At 48.0% G+C, this 18,678-nt stretch overlaps 1 protein-coding gene across 2 annotated transcripts in view; it reads left to right on the forward strand.

Moving 5' to 3' along the window:
• The window catches only part of LOC135392014 (MAM and LDL-receptor class A domain-containing protein 1-like), a 118,538-nt gene that overhangs the window by 70,939 nt on the left and 28,921 nt on the right, over positions 1-18,678 (forward strand). For both annotated transcript variants that reach the window (XM_064622626.1, XM_064622627.1), the window contains exons 52-64: positions 676-813; positions 3,025-3,281; positions 4,141-4,234; positions 4,377-4,490; positions 6,144-6,391; positions 9,359-9,590; positions 10,149-10,289; positions 10,406-10,539; positions 12,992-13,100; positions 13,203-13,352; positions 15,671-15,829; positions 16,086-16,283; positions 17,520-17,669. In XM_064622626.1, the coding sequence (XP_064478696.1) occupies positions 676-813; positions 3,025-3,281; positions 4,141-4,234; positions 4,377-4,490; positions 6,144-6,391; positions 9,359-9,590; positions 10,149-10,289; positions 10,406-10,539; positions 12,992-13,100; positions 13,203-13,352; positions 15,671-15,829; positions 16,086-16,283; positions 17,520-17,669 (2,124 nt within the window). The remainder of the gene's footprint in view (positions 1-675; positions 814-3,024; positions 3,282-4,140; positions 4,235-4,376; positions 4,491-6,143; positions 6,392-9,358; positions 9,591-10,148; positions 10,290-10,405; positions 10,540-12,991; positions 13,101-13,202; positions 13,353-15,670; positions 15,830-16,085; positions 16,284-17,519; positions 17,670-18,678) is intronic.

The following is an 18,678-nucleotide window of genomic DNA, read 5'->3' on the forward strand; positions in this document are numbered from 1 at the left end:
CTGCAAAAACAAAGTTGGCTTCAAATTACGTTACACGCTATGTTAGTTTCGCACTTGTCATCATATAGCGAATTCGGGTGGTCATTTCGTAGCAAAACGGCCGAGCGCTCTGAAATTGCTAGGTCGGCGACCGAGCTGGATCACGTGACCGTTGCCACCCGAACATGATTGCTAGGAATCTAGCGGTTTTAGGTACTTGGATCACGCTAGGGGCGTCGCGGTCGCCCGTCTTCGAGTCCTGTCGTCTGCTAAACCACGTGATTTCAACATGCGGGCCAATGAGGGCACTCGCCACCGTTGCAGTGCGGATGTGACGACACCGAATACAGTTGAGCAATCTGCTGCTCGATCGTTTTGAGACCGGGCAAAAAAAGTGCTAGCTAGCAAATTCCGAGCGCTCGGAAAGCGCCACGCGAACATGCGAGATTTGCTTCATTTTGACCAAGCGAACATGACTGCTCGAGATCTGGCAAAAAAAGTTGCTCCGAAATGACCACCCGAATTCGCCAAAAATTCGGAACTGATTGCGTCACGGAGCTACAATCGAAATTATACCGGACTCTTTCATGCTTCGGCGCTAAGCAGTGACCACACAGTGAGCTCTTTGGTCAGATGACTCGTGTGAAATATATGTTCGAAATACGTTACAATCGAGACATTTGCATCTCGTTTCAGCGCTCAACTGTACGTTCGAAGAAGAGGAAGGATGCGGCTGGTACCAAGTGAAGGAAGTTGTCACAGCGGATTGGATCATTTCTGATGGACGAAAAACGCACGAAAACCAACCCAACGGAGACCACACGACTGGAACAGGTATGTAAAGCTTTCCTTTCTTTTTTTTTTCACTATTGTTGAGCAATTATTTTTGGTTTGATGAGAGCCGCAGATATAAGCACCAGCTAATCATGTTCGCCCTGCTTAGAAGATTCTGGGACGAAGTATAACGCAAACAGTGTGTGGTTGACACATCACTGTCTTTACGGTATATTCCTTAATGAGGTGTAGAGGAAGTAGTATAGGAAAGGGGGGGGAGTAATACTAAGAATTGTCGCTTAAAGGAAGGCAACCCTTAACTGGTTAGATGCGCTCAAGGAACAGCTTCCTGATTATTCGCACGTAGAGTAGCTGTAGGAGAGTCTAACGCGCGAAAGACGCACAGAACGGCGCCTTATGTTTTCGGTGTCATCGCGCCGCAGAGAAACAGGCGAAGCGGAGGTACCTGTGCGGCGTGTGACCTGCTTCTGTCGCGTTATCTGCTGCGCACCGCACCCTTACACCCCGTAGTGGCGCCACTGCATACCGCTCCGCAGAGCCGTTCATAGAGAGAGCTTGGCCATTAGGAGGAGCCTAACTTGAACCGCGTCTTGCGACGTCGCCAACCCGTCGCCAACGCCATGTTGATGCAAAGAGGAAGACACAGGTGTATAGCGTCCTTCGAGAACCCTCGGTCCTTGAATCCTTTTAGTTTGGTAACAAAGCCCCAGGCACCAGTGGGTCATAAGCCGGCGATTCTGGTAGATTACATTGAGCGCGACAAAAGCACCTGTAACAAGTAAATACCAAAAGTACCTGACAAAAGTAGCGCCTACCCGCTGGCTGATAAGTGGATTCCGCTTTGAGTCAGACTTTTTGGGCGGTGCTGCAGCGACTCTGACGTCGAAACAGGCTCCACCCTTGAAGTGGCAAAAGATCAAAAGATGTCCAGACGCTCTCTATGTAGGGCTCTGCCGCTCCGCGCACTCGTTTATAGAGAGACTTTGTTAGGAGGAGCAGAACTTGAAGCTCACCGCGCGATATCACGGCTGAAGGACCCCCCTCGTCGTGCTTTATAAGCCAGTCGTCAGCCGATTTTCGACGCTATATACTGCTGCTGACTATTTAAGATGCAAGGAGGGAATACACTTGCGTACTTCGTCCTTCGTAAAGCCTTCCTCCTTGAACTCTTTCAGCTTGGCAACAAAGCCCCCCCCCCCCCCCCTGCCACAGGCGGCTGTGGGCCATAAGCCGTTATTCCTATAGATTACATTCAGCGCGACCACAAAGGTGTGGACCAGCTGGCGGACAGCATCAAACTAGCGAGCACCAGATGGCTTATAAGTGGATTGCGTAGGGTTCACACTTTTTGGGCGGCGCAACAACACTGACATCAAAACAGGCTCCTCCCATGAGGCAGCAAAGCACCGGAGAATGGCCAAAATCTCCTTATGAATATGACTCTGCCGCTCTGTACCAGCCCTGCTGGGGCAGCGTGTCTGCCCACTGACCTCAAGGAGGCAGATCCGTCCGCGGCCGAGCGCATGAGCAAGTTGGTGGTAGGGTACAAGCTGCTTTGCGACACCCTCTTCCGCGAAAGATGTTGAATACGATGTGCTGAGATTTCTGTGCACGTTAAACAACCCTGACGTGGGCAAAAATTAGTCGACGAACCGACCAGCGTAGCGTTATTCACGACCGTACTTTGCTCGCGACGAAAAGTCACAAGCTATGATGAGCAATCCTCTTCGTAATCCATCCAACAAAGGCTTGCACGGTGAATTAACTCAGCAAACGAACGCAGACCAAAGGAAGGACACGGAGGACACAAGACTGCAGTATCTCCCGTATTGCTGACGTGTGCCGCCGTGCCATAATTTTTACCTGAAAGTGGTAATCTTAACAATGTGGTGAAACACTACCGGCCTCGGTGACTCAGTCGGTAGCGTGTTCGCCTTCTGATGGCGGGGTCGAACCCGTCTGAGGGGGCCAGCAACTTAGCGGCAGTGTGCAAGTGGCTTTGACTCGCCGCCTTCCGAGAGGGACGTTAGATACGCGGTGGTAAGCTCTCATCGCAGGTTAAAGAATCCTCAGGTGGGCAGTCCACAAACCGACCGCTGTGTACGTCTCAGTTATTTCGCGACGTAGAGCCCCCGTATTACATAAAACGCTGCCTGTATTGTATCGAGTATTTGTGTGTGCGTCTGTTTTGTATATACGTGTCTGGAGAGTATCACACTCCACAAAAACTTGTTTCCATCAACTTTTCAGGACGGTACATCTACGCCACACAGAGCAGCGTGCGCTCCAGCAGTGCTAAACTGTTTTCTGAAGCTGTACCTCCAACTTCCACTGCGGGCCGTTGCTTGTCGTTTTGGTACCAAATGAAGGACAACGAAAATGGAATGTTATACGTGATTCTCAATCCATTCGGTCTTCCGGGTCGTACCATCTATCAAAAGGCAGGACTAGTGGCGCCTGAATGGAAGGCAGGCCGCGTCAATATCGTGTCTGACAAACAATTCAAGGTACATACAACTGGGAGACCTTTCATTCTGTAGAATGGTGGGCTAACCATTTAGTCACACGAGCGACATTCCCACGGAGTATTCTAGTGGAAGAAGACGCAAAGAACTTCTCACGGGGCAGGTTATGTTGAGCATTCGCACCGACACTTAGCAGACGACACCATTTGCATCTGTCGTATGCTAGGAAATATCTTCTAGTGGGAGATGTTCCACGTTTCGCAGCACACGAGAATACATGACGTTGATCGGTCTTCATGCGTTCCATCCGCTGGAGTATTCTGTGATATGTCGCTCCTTGGGAAGAAATGTTCTCACAACATATAACAGTGCCACTCTGAATAAATGAAATGCTATTTATTTGAATTCACGTTACCAAGCAACATCACCCAGATCCAGTACACAAAATATCTGTTGACGCCGTCAGTGAGCATTCCGAATTTTCAGTTTCGGTTTCTCCAAAAGTAGGTGAAGTTATCGTGCATGCTAGTGTGCGTCTCCTAGCAACCATGGTGCACGAATATTGTGAGACGGGAGGCATGTTTTGCGCGTCTTTATAGTGTACTTCCGAAAACTAAAAATTAGTTATGATAATTAATTACATGCAAATTTTACATCACGAAAGAGAAACATTGTTTTGAGAGAATATAATGTGAGACATCCATGTGGCTGAACTTAGTTTGGAGTGGCACTATAGTGTGCCTTCTCGCGTCAGACATAATGACAGACATTGCTTGCCTTTGAAACATTATAGAGTCATTGCACGTCTCCTCCATAAAACCTAACTTCCCATGGATGTTGTGACACCCGCAGCATCTTTCAGCGAAATCTTTCACGATTTATTTCGCACGCGTCCTTTCAGATCGCCTTCGGTGCATTGCTCCAGGGACGCAGCAATGCAACCATAGCTCTGGATGACATAGTCTTGGATGAAGAGCCCTGCCCAGACACATCTGGTAAGCCATGTTTCTTGTTTGCGATTCTGCTGTACTCTATACGGTCACGTTCGTTTATCTGCCACTTTTTTCGTGGACCTTTGGCAAATGGCTAATACAGTCTTCATTCCAGAACTCATTTTGATTTTTCTGACTTGTGCAGTAAATTGCGATTTTGAAGAAGGTACCTGCGGCTGGAATTTGGATGGCTGGGCCCTCACAACGGGATTACAGCAAGGGACGCCACCAAGAGATCACTCGACTTTCACTGCGTCAGGTAAAACAAAAAAGGTCCTGAATAAGGTTCTAAAATTGTCAGGGGCTGAACGGGCAAGCAAGACACAAGCACAACGTTCAAGCCCCACCAATGGCCAAGCAATGATTTGAAGATGGCTGATAACAAAAAGTCATCAGTGCTGGTGGTGGGACTCCAACCCACGCTTCTCTGATTCCGGATTGTAGATAAGATTACAACATAGATAACGGCAGAGTGTGCGGAAGCTGGAAGCCATAACACTAGCAAGGCACAGATGATGCAATATGAAACTTTACAATCACTTTGGCACACTTATAGCCCTGTCACACAATAATGACAAGAATGCAAAGGATGACAGTCACGTTCAATGTCATTTGCTTAAAGTGACAGTCCGGTCGAAAACATAGGTCTGGGAAACACCGCCTTATGATTTCTAATACTCCTCACAACAAGTGTGCAAAATATTTCAGAAGAAATCCTATCGCACGATTTATACCCGACTTTTTTCTATGCCGCTGTTGGTCCTGAGTAAAGGCCGCAGCGAGCTCTCGCGTGACTTGCATAAGAGCAATGCCGCACGTGACTTGCGCATGCCTGTTTGCGCGATAGTTGGTTGTTGCATGCTAGCATTTGCCCATTATGATGATTTTGAGTAGCAATCACACGCTATGCAGAGTAAAATGCAGCGTAGCGTCAATGTAAACACAGGTATCACGAGGCAGCCTTCTGTTCAATACACTCATAGAAAAAAACACCTCTCTGCATTCCCAGCAACAGCGCAGTCCTCCGCTCCACTTTGTCTCTTGAAGACGTCATGCTGACGTGACGGCTGACGTACATAAAGGATCCTTGGGGCAAGGAGTATACGAGGGAGAAAATCGAAATAGGATGTCCTCAAAGGAATAGTTTTTATTCTGTTTCTCGAAAACCACGCCATTGTGTGAGCTGAAACGTTCCACAGAGCATGTAAGCCGCCGTGGCAGTTGGAAAAAACCAACTTCCGGTTTTCCCGGACTGTCCCTTTAAGCAAGGATGGAACTATACTGCAAGGAACTATCTGCAGATAAGCCGCACTCGCAGATAAGCCGTGGGCAATACAACACGACTTATTTGTGGGACAAAGGAGACCACAGAGAAGGCCCAAACCCTATGGTTCGTACTCCGGGGTCGGCAAGGAGGCCACGGGACGAAGGGAGTCAGTTCTAGCGTTCTACGAAGATCAGATTGTGCCCTTGTTGTATGTTTTTCATGGATCGATGTGTCAGTGGCATTGCGGAAGATATGAATCACTGTCACCGCTTTCGTTAAAGCTGCTTGGGGGAAGGCACCAGGAATATGAGTCTACTCGAATGTGGACGCGCCCCTGTTGCGGTAAAAGGATATACCAGGATATACCAAAAAAATACCAGGGAAAGATAGTCATCAGATAAGCCGCTCCGGTGGATAAGCCGCAGAGCACCTGTGAGAAAAGGAAACGCATAAGCCGCGGCTAATACGCGTGAAATTACGGTACATTAATACGTCCAAGAAAGTATGCTTTAGGCAGGTGCAGTACTGTATAACGTAGTGCAATCGTGTCGCTGTACATATATGTTATCATATCTATGTTATGATACCAATCTTATGAACACACCCTTCTTGGACAGTGACATAACCTAACGCATTGTATTGCAGGGCACTTCGCCGTGTTGAGAAATCTTCATGGTAGCATCGTCAGCCCCATGCACACTGTCAGTCCGCAAGAAACGCGTTGTCTCAAATTCTGGCACTTCGTTTCTCCTGGAAGCACAGAAGTCCTCGCTGTCTCCCCAGAGACGAATGCATCCGCCCCGGCATTGTGGCACGTAAAAGGGATTGACACGCCAGCGAAGAAATGGTCATCGGGAACTGTGAACATCGCCGGAAGAGCAGAACCGTTCAGTGTAAGGAATTTTCTTTGTGTCGTTTAATGTCGTTTAATTTTCTTTGTGTCGTTAGTGCCTGAAATGCATGGAACGTTCTCTCAGGGTCAAAGCTTAACGCACGCAGCTGCCTTCCACGCGCCGCGAAGAAACGCCCGCGAGACGACCACGTACGAACTTAAGTGACGCGCGCTCATGCTGCCATATTCATTGCCACAAGCATTTTCTTAATAATATGCCGATGCTGTTGTTCTCAACGGTTTCTGCATTTATTTATTCCAGCAATAATTGAAATGTTGAAGCAAGTTTACTGTGGTGAATATTATCCCAAAAATTTGTTCGAAGCGCACATACACAACTTTGTGTACCACATGGCGGCCATCTCTCTGTCCACTCCTTGGAAAATGTGCCTGGACGCGCGCGAATACCTGACATCCCAGGCTCCATCGTACATTGTCCGCGCGCATTGGAAAACTGGTTTTTCGGGGGTCGCACGCACACCAAGAGCGCGCGCGTTGTACATGGCGCTACAAGTAGCGCCCTTTTTCAGTAGCGCAATAGCGACCGCGCTACATTTTAAATTTCTAACGGGAAAAAATATTTCCCGTTACTCCCGGACTCCCGGGTATTTCCCGGACTCTTTCTCTGATACCTTTACCGCTACTTTTCATAATATGAAAGACGTGTTTTTATTGTTACTTCCTTTTACTTGTTAGTGATGACGTAGTACTAGGTCGAGCTCAATGTGAAGTAATATACCTTGGCAGCAAGCAATGGCATAAATTATGTTGCATAAATATTGCACCGTCTTTTGACACATTTGGCAACGCGATGAAGTGCGTGCGGTATAAGGGAAAACTAGAGGCACAGTATTTACATTACTTTTATTCGGTAGCGGTACCATTGTCACGTTACACTTTCAAATTTGTAGCGACGCTAGTATTGCGCTACATTTTTGTGGAGTAGCGGGTAGCGGTATTTCGTTATTTCGTTTTGGTAGCGCGGGAACAACACTGCGCAGAATCGTCGTAAGATTGCTCTATTTCTTTCGCCCCAGAAACCGCGCCTTTACCGAAGTGGCGGCGCCATAACTTACTCACGCATGAACTCTACTTCACTGTATACTACTCGTACGTTACCATGTTGTCTTGAAGCAGTTGGCCGGAAGTGGTAGAATGTGAACGTGGAATAGTCGAGATCATATAATAGGTCCGAAACTCTCCTGTCTCCACGTACTTTCCTCATCCTCACTATCATCCTTATATGGATCTCTGCAAGTCGCCAAACTTCCCTGTTCCATGAGGATAACTGCGACCAAACAGGAAATGGGACCGCAAAAACCTGCAGTACTTACAGTTATTTAGGATAGCGGCCATCTTATTTATTTATTTAGTCCATGAAAGGAAGGTGCCTCGAGTATTCCTATACGTGAAATTTCAATCCTGTTTACGAACGCTATGAATTTATGTCAATTTTTGAAGATCCGCTGAGCCTCCATAAGTTTCGATGACGCGAGGAGCGGGTGACGTAATCATAAGCCTCCAAATTGCAACGATGTCATGTTCTGTAGAGAGAGGGCGCTCGTCTCCTAGCAACGACGCCGGCGTTCGTGGATGGTCACGAGGTGGAGAAGTCACGCGACACTGATCGAAAGAGGGGGAAATGGGAGGCATGTCTCCTCCCTCCTTTGTGTTTTCTCGAAGGTCGGAGCAGTCGGGTGATATGTCACGTGGGGCTCCGCTAACGGAGTGCAAAAAGTGACTGAGGGTCCGAAGTTGGGGAAGTCGGTACATGACAAGTTCACACCGCCGCAGCCACAAACACAGACAAAAGGCACACACAAAACAGGACGAACTGCAGTTCGTCCTGTTTTGTGTGTACCTTTTGCCAGTGTGCATTTTTGTGTGTGCCTTCCCAGAACTTGGCAAAAAGTGAGCCCCGCGGAGGACGCGAAGGGCGACAACGTTGCCAGACGAGAGCCGGGCGCCCCGTCGGAGCCTAACATGACGTCACGGTTCTCAAAAATAAAAACTAATTTTCTAAAGCTTTCATGTCTCGTAGAGCCAAAATATTTCGCAGGAATGTAAAGTGAGACAATAAGGTTTCTGTAATATAAGTTTGGTAGGATTCTGAAGACACGAGATTTAGTCCGTAGTGGCACTTTAATGACGTCATTGTGAGTGCGCGACCTGAATATCAGACAGCTCATACTTTTCGCGATTATTATTTCGTGTTTTTTTTTTTAAATTACGCTCGGGTCCGCAGGTTCAGGTTCTTCAGTTTTTGTGAAGTTTAACATTTCATATTCGTTTAAAACTGGGATGAGTGGTAATAGTAATACTTTCTATAATGATAAAATTTCTGTAATATTTTTTTTTTGAATAGTCGTACATGTATAGCGGTACACAGTATTTCGTTATTAAATGTATTACAAATCTCTAGATGTAAAATTAGTGTGCCGCCGGTGCACTTTGTAGCCAGTTTCCCGAACCCGTGTCCCGCGTGCGTTTCATTATAACTATCTACTATTTGACCCAAAAATACGTGATTCGAAAAAGACTGTCTCAAATAGGTACCTAAATTACGCATTGTTCTGCGTTTTCTTGTCTCTCTTGACAACTGGCGGCTTGAGTGTGAATGTATTACATGTATTGCTCCAGTGATGCACAAGAGCGTGTATTTAATACAATACCTCAGAATCGATATTATAATACTCTATCAAGTATGATGTACATGTGCATCGTAGAGCTTATATACTTATAGACTTATAGGACTTGGAGATCAAAATAGCTGTATTATTTTATTGCCCATGCCTGGTTTACCCCGACTCTTTGTCTGGATCACCTTTCGTTTTTTTTTTTCTGAATAAACATATATCCCCACCCCCACCGGTTTAACATTCGTTCACAACTTCACAACTAATTGTAACATACTACGCGTCCCCTACAGAACTGATGATTATAACCTGCTTCTTCACTTCCACCACAGCTGATGCTCAAAGGGTACAAGTCAAACGACAAGGCAGCAGTCGTTGCGGTGGACGACATCTCTTTCGCCGTGACCGCCTGTCCTCCACCTGGAACTTGCACCTTCGAGGAGAACCTCTGTAATTGGCATAACGCTGCTGGTACCTTGAACCTGACATGGATACGGACTTCTACTGCGAAACGGCCAGCCAAGAGTCGACCGCCCAAGGATCATACGACAGGGAAGAGGGCCGGTACGTCACATACGCGGCCATTGATTGACTGACGAGTGGATTGATTGGATCCAGTAGTGCCTGAAGACCTTCCGTTCGTTTTATTCTTCCCTCTGATAATAGACCTCTACCCGATAAACGTCGTCATGACGTTAGTAGACAAACAGACACCGAAACAAATCTGAAGGGGAGGGCTGGGTTCCACGAATGGGCACTTGCTCGCTGCCTCCTATTGAAAGAAAAGTAGGACCGAAGTTCGCGTCCTTACCAGGCACCATCGTAATTCCCTCAAGACGGTGACTTTCGGGCGCGACCTTGTTCGCCCATATAGCTTTGAGCTTAGTTCAACTCTACCAAATTGGTGGCGCTGTCGAACACTATGACGTCACTTGTTTACAAACAGGGAGAGGTCTATTGCCTCAATCGCATTTTGATGAAACTGCCGTTTCCATTTTCTTGCCTTGTGTGCTTTATTCATTTTCTTTTGTGTTCCTTATTTTTTTATTTATTTCTCTTATTGGAATCGGATTATCTTAATTACTGTGCAATGGCCTATAATGCCCACTTAACCTTTTGCAGGACGCTACATGTACTTGGACTTTTCTCGCGCGAAGCGAAGCAAAGCTGCCCTGGTGGGCACCCTCGAAAGCGAGGTCCTACACTACAGTCCAACCAGTTGCCTTCAGTTCTTCTATTATATAAACAGGGTAAAAAGCAAAGGTAATGTTTACATATTCATACCACAGCGGGTCTACTCTTGCTGTGTACTTGCAGTCGCCCTGTCTTCTGTATTCTGGACGTATTTGCGACTATCTAAGTTGTCCTCGTCCCTGCAGGAACAGCCACCTTGTCCGTGGAGTATGTTGCAGAAGGAAAAGTCATCCAGTACCTCACTGACACTGTCACACTAAAGAAACGTGCCTGGGTTCAATATAGTCGGACAGTGACGAACCTTCCGGAGGACTACGTTGTGAGTAAAAAAGAAACAAAAGAAAACGAAGTCCACGAACGGAACGTTATTCATATCGCTGCTGCTTAGTAGCGCCTATGAACGTTAAGTAAATTTACACTGACAAGTTGAATTGAAGTAATTTTCAAGTCTATATGACACCAAAGTTAATAATAAAAATAATTAATTATTAATAATCAATTAATACAATTAATGTAATTAATTAATAATTAATAATTATCAGTTATTATTATTATTTAAAATAATTATTAACCGAAGTTAATAATAGAAATATAGCACACTGGCTTTACGCAACAGAATAACAGTTTTACTTAGACTTAGATGTTGTGTAAAGCCGGTGTGCTATATTTTTAATCTTGACAAATCCTGGCTTTTAGGACACCTTCGCGCCGACATTAATGGGAATGTCATTTCGGTCACTTCAGCAGCGAGCTTAAAGCCCTTTCAGAGCGGAATAAACGTTGTTAGGTGTTCGTTTTTGGAAGTAACACTAGAGCAACCTATGCTTGCGAATTTATTCAGTTATGGACATAACGGTCGTATTTTTATGGAAGCGCCAGAAGACGTGATACCAGCTTGAGTGAAGAGGGGTAGTCGTATTCCATGTGTATATTTATTCTCTCCTGTTACTGCACGGCAGGGTTCACAATTTTACTAGAACGTGAAAAATTAAATTGTAAATAAATGTAAATGTGGGGAAAGCACAACCACTCACTAGAAATCTTCAATGCTGAAGAGCTATGCTGTGGCTAGAAGAGATACCAGCTCCGGTGGCGCAGCGGTAACGCGTGCGCTTGGAAACTGGGAGGTCCGCGGTTCGAATCCGCGGGCCGGCTGTGCCGTCTGGGTTTTTTCCTGGGTTTCCCTCAGATGTGTAATAGGCGTATGCCGGCACAGTTCCCCTGAAGTCGGCCCATGGACGCAGCTATCCTCCCCCCGAGCGGATTCCGCTCGGTCTTCCACTTCACCCTTTCCTCTCCTCCTCTCCACCACCTTTCCCTTCCCGAGAAACATACCGCCTAATCAGGCAGGCAGACCTCTCGGGTTCCTCCCAACGACACTCCTCCCCCTCCTCCTCGTCTAGAAGAGATAGCCGACGAGCTCAAATTACGCTCATGTCCCGACCAGGAGCCTTGTCCCCTGAGCCTTGTCCCCCTTTCTCTGTGGTAGTAGCAGTGACGTCAACAGCTACGTAGTAAATATTCGTTGCTGAACTATCTCAGCCACTCAGCTTTATCTCTCCAGGTCACAGCTCTATTTGTGACCAAGAATATACGTAGAGATTGGTATATTTATGCAGTTACAACATCGAACATCGCAGAAAATCGACAATGTTTGCTGCAACACAAATAATGGCCATTGTTTCTGTGTTTTAATGCGTCATCCAGTGTACGCTATGTGCATCGTGCGGAATCCGACGCCGGCAGAAAGTTTAGCGGTTAAGCGTCACAGCCTGCACTGTTAAAAATGAACTTCACCTCATAGCACGCTCCCAGCCAACCATCATCTCAAATGATATCGTTATCTGCCCTGATTTGTTGAAAACGGGAGGCGTACGCCTTTTTGTGACACTTATGCTGTTCATAATTGTCACAAAAAAGGCGTACGCCTCCCGTTTTCAACAAATCAGGTCAGATAACGATATCATTCGAGATTATGGTTGGCTAAGAGCGTGCTATGAGGTGAAGTTCATTTTTAAGAGTGTGTGTGCAAGCACGTGTATGCACATACGGTGTCGGAGTCTAGTCTACACTCTTAGAAATGAACTTCACCGCATAGCACGCTCCTAGCCAACCATCATCTCGAATGATGTCGTTATCTGTCCTGATTTGCTGAAAACGGGAGGCGTACGCCATTTTTGTGACAACTATGAACAGCATAAGTGTCACAAAAAAGGCGTACGCCTACCGTTTTGAACAAATCAGGGCACATAGCGATATCATTCGAGTTTATTGTTGGCTAAGAGCGTGCTATGCGGTGAAGTTCATTTTGAAGAGTGTAGTGGACAGGGCTGACACCATCTATCTTTCTCAGTCACCTCTCCAATATCGCGCGCAACGAAATCTTTCCTTTTTCTAACGAAAATTAATTTCCTTCGTCTGGACGTTCCTTTTGGTCTCTCGTTTACGAGATTGGTTTAAAAAAGATAATACAGGCGAAGAAGCAGAAAACACTGAAGCACTGAAAAAAGTCCTGGTACATCACAGTACTGTATCTATTTCCAAATGACACGTGCTTCGTGTTGTCCTGGGAAGGGGCAACACCCTCAACCGTTCGACTTTTGAAGGAGCATTTACGGAACTGGCTTCTCCCTCGGTATATCATAAACCATTCATTCCTTCCTTCTTACGTAAGCGATTTGAAGTTTGGCGACTCCTCGTAGAGCATGCGCGTATTTTTCGTTCTATACCACACCTGACCTTAGCGTGATGATCGTTCTCTTCCGATCCAGATCCGGATCACTGGAACTCCAGGCAAGCGGGCCAAGGGCGTCGCTGTCGATGACATCACCGTATTGGACGGTCGCTGCCCGGGAGACACTGCGGTGGAGGAACCCACAGGTTGGTTACATTTCTACCTTGCCGGACGTCGTCGGCCCCCCCCCCCCCCCTCCTGTCAGACGGCCCGTATTACTTGCACTGAACACTTGCTCTTATTGTCAGAGGCCCCGGGGAATTGCACGAAGTGGGACTGCGACTTTGAAACGAGCATGTGCTTCTGGAAGGGTTCCTCGTGGGTCATCCGTTCAGGCCAAACTGCCATAGAGTTGAAAGAAGGTCCGACCATGGACAGACGTATGCAAACATCACAAGGTAAGAGTGCCTGAGCCTGTCCAGCATCAGCCTCTCCAGGGCTGAACATTTTGTCTGTACCAGCTCAATATGCGTTCGGTTCTGTTGATGTATGAGAAAGACAGGATTCTGAAGTTGTCCTCGAGGCTTTTAGCTTCTGCTTTCCTGAAAACGTTTGGTTTCAGCCTGCGCCGGATTGCACCGGCAACCTGTCGCAGACGGCTTAACAGTCGAGCCGAGTGATGGTCAGTCAAGTCGAGTTCAGTGACAGTGGGTTTACAGGAATGTGACAAAGACGCATCGTATCGTGTTATAGCAGCAAATCCACTCCTACAGGGTCACATCAACCAATCCGCATGTCGGGATAGGCGCTAGGAGGTTCAGTACTTCGATACGATGCGCTTCTGTTGCGTTCATGTAACCGCGTTCAAAAAGGATGTTGTGTTATCGTACACTCTTAAAAATGAACTTCACCGCATAGCACGCTCTTAGCCAACCATTATCTCGAATGATATCGCTGTGTGCCCTGATTTGTTGAAAACGGTAGGCGTACGCCTTTTCTGTGACACTTATGCAATTCATAATTGTCACAAAAATGGTGTACGCCTCCCATTTTCAGCAAATCAGGGCAGATAACGATATCATTCGATATGATGGTTGGCTAGAAGCAGGCTATGCGGTGAAGTTCATTTCTAACAGTGATACCTGTATCTGTCACCACATGTTGGTGGGTACGCCCTTATCTGGTTACGTTTGTGACCCTGAACTCTTTCGACTCCTCGGCAGCTGTTACCTATATATGGTGAATCTACACTCTTAAAAATGAACTTCACCACATAGCACGCTCCTAGCCAACCATCACCCCGAATGACAACGTTCTCGCCCCTGATTTGTTGAAAACGGGAGGAGGAGCCTATTTTGTGCCGTGCATAATGGGCACAAAATAGGCTCCTCCTCCCGTTTTCAACAAATCAGGGGCGAGAACGTTGTCATTCGGGATGATGGTTGGCTAGGAGCGTGCTATGTGGTGAAGTTCATTTCTAAGAGTGTAGGTGGCGATTTTGCGGCAACTTTTTAAGACAGATCCCATCTGTTCTCGCCAGTTTAGTGATATCTCACATGTTCGCATTGCGCTTTTCGGGCGCCATGAATTTACCAGCAATCACTTTTTTTTTCGCTCGTCCCAGATGCAATCGCGCAGCGGGTTGCCCAACTATATCTAGTGTCGTCACATCCGCACTGAGTGGGTGGCGAGGGGCCCCCATCGGCCCGCATGTTGAAGTTCACTTTGGTTAGCAGACGATGAAGTCCGAAGAGCAGCGACTGCGACGCCCCTATCGTGATCCAAGCAGACCTCAAGATTCCTTGCATCCACGTTCGGCTGACAGCTGTCTCGTTATCAAGGCCCCTGGGCGGTGTTACTATGAAGCGACCACTCAAAGTCGCCATCAGAGCGTACGAAATATAGTTCCTTTCTGGTTGTTCTGCTTGGTAGGACACACCACATGACGTACACTCTTAGAAATGAACTTCACCACATAGCACGCTCCTAGCCAACCATCATCCCGAATGACAACGTTCTCGCCCCTGATTTGCTGAAAACGGGAGGAGGAGCCTATTTTGTGCCCATTATGCACGGCACAAAATAGGCTCCTCCTCCCGTTTTCAACAAATCTAAGGCGAGAACGTTGTCATTCGGGGTGATGGTTGGCTAGGAGCGTGCTATGTGGTGAAGTTCATTTTTAAGAGTGTAGTGTAAGGATTGGTATGTGGTGAGAAGATGCAGGAGCGGTAACAGTATACAGCACTAAGCAACATCCATTCCTGCATCAGTCACCACATCCCAAACCACCAGCTCCCCGTGGCTATTGCCGTCATGGGAAGTGACGGTGGGAGGTGACACGGGTTCGAATCCTGTCGCCGCGGCTGTGCTGTCTCAGGTTTTCCCTGGGTTGTCCCGAGACTTTCCAGACGAATGTCGGCACAGTTCCCCCTGAAGTAGGCCCAGGACGCACATTAATGCCCCCCCCACTTCCTCGTCTCACACTCCTTCCTGCTGTCCTCTCTCCATCAGTCCACGTCTGTACGCCGCTCGTAGCCACAGTCGCTTCGCGGCGGAAACGCGGAATTAAAAAAAAAAAACATCCCAATCCCGACACTTACAAACATTGACGGAGTAGCGAACTTCATTTCTCCGCGGCCACCCCGCTCATATAGGCGCCGCGGCAATTAGTCCTTAGTCGACAGCCTGAGATTTTTGTCTGCGATAGAGATGCTTCCCTGGTACGCCTGCTTTTCGTGTCTCTTTGTTCTCTCTGACATAGAATCGTCACTTGCAGGACAATACGCATTCTTCTCGCCGAAGCTCGGGTCGCAGGACACCACGTTGGTCAGCGCACCTCTAGATCCCTCAGAAGGATCCTACTGTGTCGAGTTCTGGTATTTCCTCTTCAGTTCGGAACTTGTGAATCTAGATGTTTCTGTGGCTCCTGTTCTAGGTAAGTGTTTGCACTCGTGGCATTTTTTTACTGTGCGGTCTACATGTTTCCGTTGTAATATTTCTATTATATCTAAATAGAAGAAATTATGCGATCTGGGCCACAAGGACAGTTTCACAGCTCACGACTTATTAGTTAAGGTTCATTGCCACAAATGCAGAAACGAAGCAGTGTCACCATGTAATCATGCTTAGTTGGGACCCACGTAAAATGTCTTTGATCGAGACCTGTCGCCCCTGTGTCATCCGTTTTGCAGGGACGCCTACAAAGATGCTATGGTTTCAGCAAAACTCGGCACAGCGTGTCTGGCGGCGAGGCTCCGTGACCGTTCCCAAGAACGATTCGTGGAACGGAGAAGTCATCCGCTTTCGGGCGTTGCCAGCGGTTCCTGGTGTAGCAGAGGTGGCCATCGATGACGTGCGAGTGCACAACAGCGATACCTGCGTCCATCCACGTCAGTATACCTATACATCCGAGCCACCTCACCTCACCTCACCTCACCTCACTTAACCTCACCTCACCTCACCTAACCTAACCTAAAATAACCCTAACCCTAACCTAACCTAACCTAACCTAACCTAACCCTAACCTAACCTAACCTAACCTAACCTAACCTAACCTAACCTAACCTAACCTAACCCTAACCCTAACCCTAAACCTAAACCACAACCTCTACTACCCTAGTAGTGCCCCAAAAATTTCGACGCACCATCATCTGAGCTGGCCAGCCTGCTCGTGAGGCGTACCGCTCATCAGAGCAATACACTGTGAGAAATGCTGATACGGCGGAAACAGGGAAAGTAGACGCTATGAAGCGGCGTATAGATAAGGGACAGATTTTATCTTGTTCGGAGTCGTGTTTTTCGGAGAGGGCCAATCAGAGGGCTTTGCGCGCGGCACTCCTTGGCGCAATTTCAGCACGTCACGGGCATATCTATCCAGGAATGTGGGGACTAGCCTTTACACGGATATTACAGTCAACTGTAAAATTGAAACAAGAAAATGAGCAGCCACGTCACATGGCTAACCCCATGACACTAGAGAGTTTTAGTGCGTCGTGCGCTATCACCTTTGCGCACATAAGGGATAGCGTGGTGGTTCTGCGCAGTGCGCAGCACTCTCTCTGTCTTGCGCATGCGCAGAACCACCAACCATGTCCCGTACGTACACAATGGTGATAGCGTATGCCACACTCAAAGAGGGTTTTAGCACATTATTATTATTAGAGGGTTTTAGCACATGGTGCGCAACCGCCTTTGCGTACGCAACGGATAGCGTTGATGGTTCTCCGCGCACCCATAACAGAAGGAAAGCTTCGCGCAGCGCGCAGAACCACAGACGCTGTCTGTTACGTACGCTATCGCCTTTGCGTTCGGTGTACTGAAACTCTCTATTGTCCTGATGCGCTGTGATAGTAACGTTACAGAATGTGTGCCATTACGTGATGGTTATTCAACTTGTAGGGTTGTGCCCAGTGGCGGATCCAAGGGGGGGGGGCGGTTGGGCGATTGCCCTCCCCCCCCCAAAAAAAACGTCAGTTTATACTTTGGATTTCCATCTCTCCTTTCCCCCACTACGAGCTTCGACAAAGGAACCGCCCCCCCCCCCCTCCCCAAGCCGAGGCTCTGGATCCGCCCCTGGTCGCGCCGTCAGCTGATTCTCATCTTTTTTTCTTCTTGTTTTCTGGTAGCTGGAACCCTGTGCGACTTCGAAGGAGACGGCTTCTGCGGCTTCACTGTGCAGGCTCCAGACGAGGTACCATGGCGACGCCGCGTGAGTCAGCAACGTCAAGCCGTATCCGAGAGACCCCAGGTGGATCACACCTTCGGCACGGCTGTTGGTGAGTCCGTTAGAATACATTGTGGGCGTGTGGTGAAGAAAGGCAGGCAGCAAAGTAAGAAGCCACAGTTTATTGGGCAGCGCGATCAGTGGCTGCCAGAGGACTGAACTGACTGGCAGAGAATGCCAGGGAAGCGCATGTCGCGCGGCGCGTAGCGGTGGCAACTTATTCTTCGTCGGCTGCCACAAGGCCCCCCCGCTAGAGACAGACAAGGGCTGTCCGACCAGTGCACCCGTTTAGGAGAGGGGGCAGGCGGAGCGGATGTGGAGGGTGGCGACGTCGGTGTAGGTGTCCGTGGTGGGGCGTCGGAGGCGTCTTCCGGAGCTGAGGAGGCCGCAATGGTAGGGCATTCGACGAAGGCAGGCTTGACTCGATCAGCGGATACGGTTTCAGGCTTTCCACGGATGGAAATGCGGAAAGTCTTCTCGCCCCTGCTGAGGATGGTGTGTGGCCCTGAATATGGAGGCGTGAGCGCCCGACGGACGGAGTCTGTGCGGAGGAAGACGTGTGTCGCTGTTGCGAGCTCCTGCGGGACGTGGACCTTGCGGGAGGAGCCCGTACGGGTGGGGGTCGGCCGAAGGGAGGACGACATGATAAACGGAGCAACAAAGACACGACACTGAGGACGCACACCCATTTGGGTCCGTTGTTTTACGATTGAAGAACTTAATTGAATTTGACTATACGTAAGGATATGGATGGACTGAACGGCTACTCACCTTGTGCACCAGGGGTTTCAACAAGGATGAAGAGGTTAGGTTAGGGAAAGTTTAGGAAGATGATGTACACAATCTTCTGTGGCTCGTCTCATAGAGTCAACAATAGAAGAAGGATGAGATGGTAGTCAAGAAGGGTGTGATTATTTCCAGGCGTATGACACATTGCTTGATTTATTTAAAGGGACGTAGGTTTGTGTAACCGCGCACCGAATGGAACTCCAATTATTGGCCGTGCGCAGTGCGTGTGCAGCCGTGTGCAATACCAACGTAACGATGCACTGGGAATATGC

The sequence above is a fragment of the Ornithodoros turicata genome, chromosome 4, assembly GCF_037126465.1.
Source record: "Ornithodoros turicata isolate Travis chromosome 4, ASM3712646v1, whole genome shotgun sequence".
Taxonomy (NCBI): Eukaryota; Metazoa; Arthropoda; class Arachnida; order Ixodida; family Argasidae; genus Ornithodoros; species Ornithodoros turicata.